A 7,670-nucleotide genomic window follows, 5' to 3' on the forward strand; every position below is an offset into this window, starting at 1 on the left:
TCCCGAGCCGAGGACAAATATGCTTCATTCACAAGCCTTATGTAATCTTCCTCCCAGAAATTTTTGGAAAGACTTGAATATATATTTAATTCCTCCTCCCTCCCCCATCCCCTTTCTGCCAGCGGCGGTGAAATTTTGTGAATTGTTTTTCGTCCCTCACCGCATTTTGGCTCTAAAACATAATGCTGCCCAACTTGACTTTGTAATTCTTTTTCTTACTGGTTGTTATTGGTCCTGTTGGTTTCTGTTTTATTATTATTTTAATGTTCTGTTTCTCCCTCCAGGCCAGTATAAAGGACTGAATATTTTTTAACAGTTCCCATAATGAATTTCGGATACACTACTCTGATTTCAGTTGTTGTTGTTTGTTGTTGTTGTTGTGTTTTTATAACTTGAAATCTGGTGCCAGCACTTGTCCCTGTGCTTGCCTTCATAAACCATTATGGTTGAATGATTTCAAATCATTCATGACCTACCATTGGCTTATGAAATCATTAAAACTCAGTAGTTACTGCGAGGCAAGCAGAAACTCTGCCCAGAAAAGACAGTTGTGTGTTATAAATGTGAAAGTCTAAATTTTGGAAACTGAAAGTTCTATCCTTGCTTTAAAATCACTACCTAAGACATAAGACTTGGAGTAATATTGGTAGTAAGAACATCTTTTTGATTTCAGATCTTACTGTTTGACAATTTTAATTATAGAGCCTCAATACATATAGCAGATCCTTAATTCCATTATTTTAACTTAAAATAAGGGTGAAATGTGTCCTTATAAATGCCTTTATTTCTGCTGAACCAGGTCTTGTGATTTAAAGGGCTGCAGTTTCTAGATTTTATGTCTTGCTAATATTCACTACTGTCTTTCCTTCCAGGTAGTTAATATTGACCCAGTTGATATAGATATAGGCATGTTTAATCATCATTCAGATATAGGACATGCTGGATAAGTGTGTATACATATGTATTTTTATCTAAAGTATAGTATGCCCTCATATTAACAAGTCTGTTTGAACAAACGCTTTCCCCCTCTCACGGAGGTTCAAAGCTTCTACCAAAGGAAAAAAAAAAAAAAAACAACCCGAAACTCTAAGTTCCAAGAATAAACGAGTGATAAGGAAAGTAACGATAAATAATGAATTTCAAAGATTCCATAATTTATATAGCTGAAAAATTATTTTTTTAAGAAATAAGGACTATTATCTGTGATACCAATGCAGTGCTTCAGACGTATTGTAATCAGTTTACTCCAAGGGAGAAACTTAGCAAATAAACAAAAAAAATCCCACTACTTCCTTTCTATAAATTCTTACTCTATAAAATCCACATCTTATTATAAAACCGTGCTGTCTTTCAGACTATGCATATTTATTTTAATGGCCTATTTCTCTGAACATGTTGATCACCAGTGTAAGTGGGGAAGATTCATATCAGTTCCTTTATTTTTTCTTCTTTCCTCCTCACTTTTGCTACCCTCCCCTTCCCTCACATTTCCCCCTTCAGCTTTAACTTTAACAGTGATGTTAGAAATACCAGGCAAACTTGCCTTGCCTTTAATGATCTTTTTTAAAAAATCCAGCTCAAAAATAACTCCAATAAAACTTTCTTCGATTTCAATAATAACTATGACCTTGTTGTTGTATGTTCAATTGCTGTATTTCTTCTCATCAAATAGACATTTTACCTGGGAATAAAAACCTCTAATGTAGGTAACTTGGACAAAAAGGCGAATATAAATATTCAAGACTTTCAAAATGTCCCTAATTTGGAAAAAACAGTATTTGTGTCTCCCTCAAAATTGAGGGAATTATACTTGATTGCAAATTATAGAAGACCCATTTCTGCCTGCAAATGGCAAATGAAGATTGAAATCATAATTCAACACTTTAGAAGTACATTCGGTTGTTAGGCATTAACACAACTTTCTCTTCCAAACCAAAGCACAATTAATTACTCAGGGAAACAGCCTAGGAAGAACTTGATGGCCTTTAGCTGTTAAGCACCAGGCAGAAAATCAGTTGGTTTCCTTATTTGTTTCAATTACACTTGATTTTAAGGTCCTTACCCCCCTCTTGAGGAACAGGACACTCCACAGTGCCCATGAAAAACAAGCTACTTTCATTTTCTTTCCCTCATTTCATTCCCTTTCAAGCAAATGGGAAGCAGAAAGCTTTGTTATCTCTTTCCTCAAATATTAATTGAGTGCTTGAAAAATACACATATGAGTATATATACATATTTTTAAACAGTGTGGGGAACACACACAGTCAATGTTCCACAAGGTCCTTGGCCTTTGAGCAAGGCTGTCCCAGGCCCAATCCTTTCAATGAGGGAGGCCATTGATTGAAGCTTCAAAGACAATTTTCTGCTATTTTCCACTGAGGGATATATTTTCATTTTAACATCATCTCGTTTTTTTTCCATGTCTGCACTCCAACTTGTTCTTTATCTTTAAACAAAAATACCCATAGCATATATCCTTAAAAAAGAAAGAAAGAAAAAGCTGTATCGCTTTTTTATACTTCCCAGAATTTTTTGGCTTTGCTTTAGGTTTCAGTTTCACCTCTACTCAAGATCTCTAGTTTGCATCTCAGTTTACTTTAGCAGGACATTGAATTGCAGGCTTGTCTGAGATTAAAACCGCCTTCAAAACCCCTACAGTGGAATTTGAATTGACGGCTAAATCAATAACAGATGAAGTGTTTGCTATTTATATGCTTTTTTTCCCCTGAGTTAGTGAAGCAATGGAAGGAGGGAGAAGCAGAGAGGAGAGAGAGAGAGAGAGAGAGAGAGAGAGAAAATATGACATTTTGCATACATATGAACCTAACTAGTATTATAACGTGCATATGACTGTTTACAGGGGCAACCCTCTTTTGAAAGCATGCTTTTGAAAGTCTGCAGCTTGAGAGTTTAAAGGATAGTACCTAACTCTGTGGGAAAGTATATAAACTATATTAAGTAAATTAAAGTGACAGTGGACTGTGTTGTGTGTATGACGCACTAGTTCAATTAAAGGTGCTTTAGAAAGGGATTCAAGGACCCTGCAGTTTTGCTTCTACAGCTTCCTGGCTGCCAGTAGGTTATCTACCACCTTACAAACTTCGGGTTACTCCAGCCTGCGCCGAGCCTTCCTTCCTTGCTCCCGCACCGCCCCCACCCCTTTTCCCGGCCCCTTTCAGCCCTGCAACTGCCGAGGTCCTAGGGCCAAGCTGTGTCTCCGACCGTGAGACAGTTGCCTTGCCCTTTACCATTGATCTTGACCGGCTCTTTGCTAAAGCTCTCTAGACTTCGCGGCAGGATAGAGCTATTCTGCCACCTCCTGGACAACAGCAGGCATTGATTGGAAAGGAGTCTCAGTTCAGCAATACAATTCTTTCCAATGTCTCACTGTAGCCCTAGCTTGGTCTTATCCCTACTCCCCACCCCACTCCCGGGATCTACGTAATCTCCCCGTTTCCCAGAAAGAAGGAAACGTTATTTTCTACGTGAAAACATTAGCTAAAATATAAACTCGAGCGGGAAATAAACACAGAGCGTGGGGGGGGGGGGGTAGGGGCAGGGAACGGGCCGTTTGGGGTGTTTGAGGAGGATCCATAGTGAGGGAAAAGGAGATACTTGCGGATCTAATAAAGAAGTTTCCGGAGCTATGAAGTCAGCCTGACTTTGTTTTATCTGTAAACTTGCTTTTAATTTAATTTTCTTGAAAAAATAATTTTCAAATGCTATCTTTTCAGGAGCTAAATTCATACTCCCACACACGTTCCTTAGAGTTATAATCAAATTTCTCCAATCCCAAACTTCGTCAGAGCAGGCTCTGCAGCTTTGTACAAAAATACACCTAGCCCAGGGCTCAACTTGGCAGCAGAACTCTGGCCTGCTCCTTTTGAGGGCATGGGCCCAAGGCCTGTACAGAAATCCCGCCTATCCTTCCCTCTTGGGCCCCTCAGCCCCTATTATCAAGCTTAAGGCTAACCAGCTTGAGCGCATTTCCTAAGGCTGAAGATGTCAGGGCTGTCAGGGCCTTGGGGAGCAAGTTGGAAGGGTGTCCTTTCTCTGAATAAGGATTAAAAGTCCAGAGAGTCTCTAGACTCTAGACCATCCCCTATCAAAATGCAGCTGAGTTAAGGCTTCTGCTCCCTCACCCTTTGAGGTGGGAAGAAGAGATCCTTTCCCTCCTAAAGAGACCCGACTTCCGAAGATCTAAAGGAGTCCCTGGGCTTTTTAGGCCAGGCCTCACTCAGGCCGTGAAGACTGAGAAAACCAATGAGTTCCTAAGAGCTGCCCAATTGGTCGACATAATAAACAATAAACGAGCTGAACAGTGGTCAACCGTGCCCTCCAGCGACTCCTGTGTGGTCTTTGCCTTTCATCTGGAACTTTTAACTATTTCAAGCTTGGTTCCTGATGAAGCTGTACCTGGAGAGGAGGTCCTGAAGAGAGCTGTCGGGACTGCGTGGGCTTCTGAGCTGAGCCCAGGAAGCTGAAAAGGGAGGTGGGGCAGGGGCGGCTTTGCGACAAGGAGATCCCCTTCCTGCCAGGGTCGATCCGCCTTTGACCTGGTGGGTCCTGCCTATCCCTTCCTGACTTGGCTCCACACAGGCACAAAAGGGGCTGAAGGTGGGCAGTCTTTGGGGGAACTATTCTCTGCTGGCACAGTAGCCCAACTGGGGGCATCCTCAAACCTGTCTTCTGTTTACAAACTGATGTGCATCCAATCCCAACAACTAGACCCACCCTTTGGTTTTACAGATCCAGCTCCATATCATACAAACCCAATCTTGAATCACTGGGAGAGGAGAGTAACGTCTTCAAGTTGCCTTATTCCTCGGCTCACTGCCTTTCTTCCCACGGATACCGTGGGGCTCCGTTTCTTTTGGACTGATTTTCTTACCCTCCAGCCACATTCTCTGAATGCCGGCCCGGATCCTCATTCTGATCACCTCGCTTCTCCCATCAACCCAAGCAAGATGCTATCCGTGTCTCTTAGTTCTTCCCGCGTCACTGCCCTGGGGCTTCTACTCCTGGACCGCTTCCCCAGTCTCTTATTTCTGGGCTCTCCGAATTTCACTCATCCCAATCATACAAGCCAGAGGATTCTTCCCTGAAGGTTCTGGCTTCAGGAGATTTTCCATCGCAAGCCAAAGACCACCCAGCCCCATCCGCTTTTCAGTTCCAGCTCTGCCAAGGTGAGAGGAATGCCCAGAGCAGAAGGTGGAAATGAAGCCGTTTGAAGCAATTAGCGGACCCATCAGTCACCCGTGCGAACTGCACTAGTTCTTTCCTCTCGAGTTTTTATTTCCCCTCGAGCTTTGGAGGACTTGATTCTCTGGTTCCCTTTTTAAATCTGACCTGCCTGAGAGCCGTCTTCCCCCTCTGAAATCCAAAGGAGATTCTAGGGTTTGCACAGCTATACGGATGAGGCTTTCCTTCCGAGACTGGGGCAACAGAGAATTCCAACGACACTGGGGAAGCTTCAAATACTCCCAATCTCCCAGTTTGGTAAAGAAATCCCCAAACAGAAGAATGCAAACCCATTTCTAATGTTACAAAGCATCATTAACTATACGTTGTAAACTTTGGTCAGACTAATGGCCCTGGGCAAGAGAACGATCGTTTGGGCCTTTAAATTAATTAACTTTATGCTTCCTAGCATTAGATAATGAAAGGGAAAATAGACCAGATCGATCTTTTCCAGAATCTCCCTGAAAATGTACAGATGGTGACTTTTTAACGTGCGGTGATCAGCTCGGCCCGGCACACTTTGATGCCACTAATAATGGTTTTTAAATCGCTCCTGCGCCCTTGGCCCTTTGGCGTGTTTTGATGTGGTTTAGGGCCCGGTGGCACTCCATACAGAGCAGGAGAGGAAACAGTATGGGAAAGCAATGAAAAGAAACCCAGGCTCCAAGTAACTAGATTGGGATGAAGAGAGAATAACGCCAATCAGAGGGCCCAATGAAAGTACCTCATGGAAAAGTTGGGCAAATGGTTGGGCTCGCTTTTTTACCCCCCAATCTTGGGGTCTCGAGATCCTCCCTTTCCACATCTGAAAACCTCATGTCCTTCCTTCCTGCCGCAGAGGATTAGAAATATCTAATATTCCAAGTGTTATCATAATACTCTTAAAAAAAAATAGGGTCAGGGGGATGTAGGCGGTGCTGAAATGACCGGCTTTGAAGAACCTGTAACGCAAAGTTTCGTCCAATCGTTTGAGCCTGTCCTCTTATTCCCTGTTGTAACTAAATACTGCTGTAAGACCAGCTGAAGTCCTTTGTTGGAGATGTGCGATCGCAGTCTCTACAGATCCGGGTATGTGGGGTCTCTTCTGAATTTGCAATCGCCGGATTCCTTTTATTTCTCCAACCTTCGGGCGAATGGCAGCCAGTTGGCGGCTCTGCCCCCCATCTCCTACCCCCGAGGCTCTCTGCCTTGGTCAGCGGCCAGCTCTTGCGCCGCTCAGCCCCCAGGCCACGCTGCCTTCGGCGGCTATACCCAGCCTTACCTCCCAGGCTCCGTGCCCCTCAACCTCCACCCACCGGGCAGCAAGGAGGGCCCAGAAGATCAAGGCAAATACTATGGTTCCGAGTCTGGTTCGAGGACGGAGGAGCGCAGCCGTCCCAGGCCGGCTTTCACCAATGAGCCTAGCCTGGCTCCGGGCGTTGGCCTCAAGCCGGCCAAGTACGACTACTCAGGCATGGCGCGGAGCGTGCACGGGTCAGCGGCTCTTTTGGAAGGGAACCCCTGTGCCGCAGGCTTCAAGGACGACGCCAAGGGCTCGCTCAACTTGAACGTGACAGTGCAGGCGGCCAGCGTAGCCTCCTGCCTTCGACCTTCGCTACCCGACGGTAAATTGCTTTAGATCCGCTCCCCATTTTCCTCTCTTAATGTTCTTAATAGCCCAGGGTCCCCAGATTGTCCTTACGCCTTGGGGTCCAGGTCATAGGCTGGGCTGGGGAAGAAAGGATGAATGGAGAATGTATGATTAGAGTGTCAGGGAAAGGGGAGGGAGGATGAAAGAATGTCAAGTAGGACTGGGACCAGCTTGAAAACAGTGTGGGCTGCGGGTGGGGAACCGGACTCCTCAAGTGATAACCAGTGGCCCCGGGGCTATGCGGGGGGACTGTGTTACAGGATTGCCTTGGGGGGCGGCCCAGGGGAGAGCCCGAAAGAAACGGAAGCCCTACACTAAGCAGCAGATCGCAGAACTGGAAAACGAATTCCTTCTCAACGAGTTCATCAATCGTCAGAAGCGGAAGGAGTTGTCCAACAGACTGAACCTGAGCGATCAACAGGTCAAAATCTGGTTCCAGAACCGGCGGATGAAGAAGAAAAGAGTGGTGCTGAGAGAACAAGCGCTTACTCTCTACTAGCCCTAGTGGCCTCCCGCCCATGGACTTGGCCCAGGCTGAGGGCACTTCACTTCAGAGGTGGGGCTACGGGTGGGAAGGAAAGGGGAATGGAATTTTTTGTTTCACCTCTTTCTTTCCTCCTCTCTTCGAATGATTGTAAAGGACTCGTTTCACTCTCAATTCTCCACTACTAGAAGTTGGACGGGTCTTGGCCTGGGCCAACCTTGGCCTTTCCTGTCTTTGCCTTACCCCCAAATGGTTGCGCTGAAGGGCTGCTCTAGGTAGGAGCACGGAAAGGTAGAGAAGTTGGTCAGCCTCCGA

General features: G+C 45.0%; 1 protein-coding gene across 1 annotated transcript; it reads left to right on the forward strand.

Annotated features, from left to right (window-relative positions):
- The first annotated feature begins 6,280 nt into the window (after window positions 1-6,280).
- On the forward strand, window positions 6,281-7,370 carry HOXD12 (homeobox D12). The gene is made up of 2 exons (XM_036742755.1): window positions 6,281-6,845; window positions 7,132-7,370. The coding sequence occupies exons 1-2, from the start codon at window positions 6,281-6,283 to the stop codon at window positions 7,368-7,370; spliced, it is 804 nt and encodes a 267-aa protein (XP_036598650.1).
- The last annotated feature ends 300 nt before the right edge of the window (window positions 7,371-7,670 follow it).

Source organism: Trichosurus vulpecula, chromosome 2 (assembly GCF_011100635.1).
Source record: "Trichosurus vulpecula isolate mTriVul1 chromosome 2, mTriVul1.pri, whole genome shotgun sequence".
In the NCBI taxonomy this organism is placed as follows: Eukaryota; Metazoa; Chordata; class Mammalia; order Diprotodontia; family Phalangeridae; genus Trichosurus; species Trichosurus vulpecula.

Excerpts from the sequence above, each read along its gene's own strand:
- HOXD12 (XM_036742755.1), top strand. The coding sequence starts at position 6,281 with ATGTGCGATCGCAGTCTCTACAGATCCGGGTATGTGGGGTCTCTTCTG. Across the intron at positions 6,846-7,131 it reads TCGACCTTCGCTACCCGACG|GATTGCCTTGGGGGGCGGCC; the intron begins GTAAATTGCTTT and ends ACTGTGTTACAG.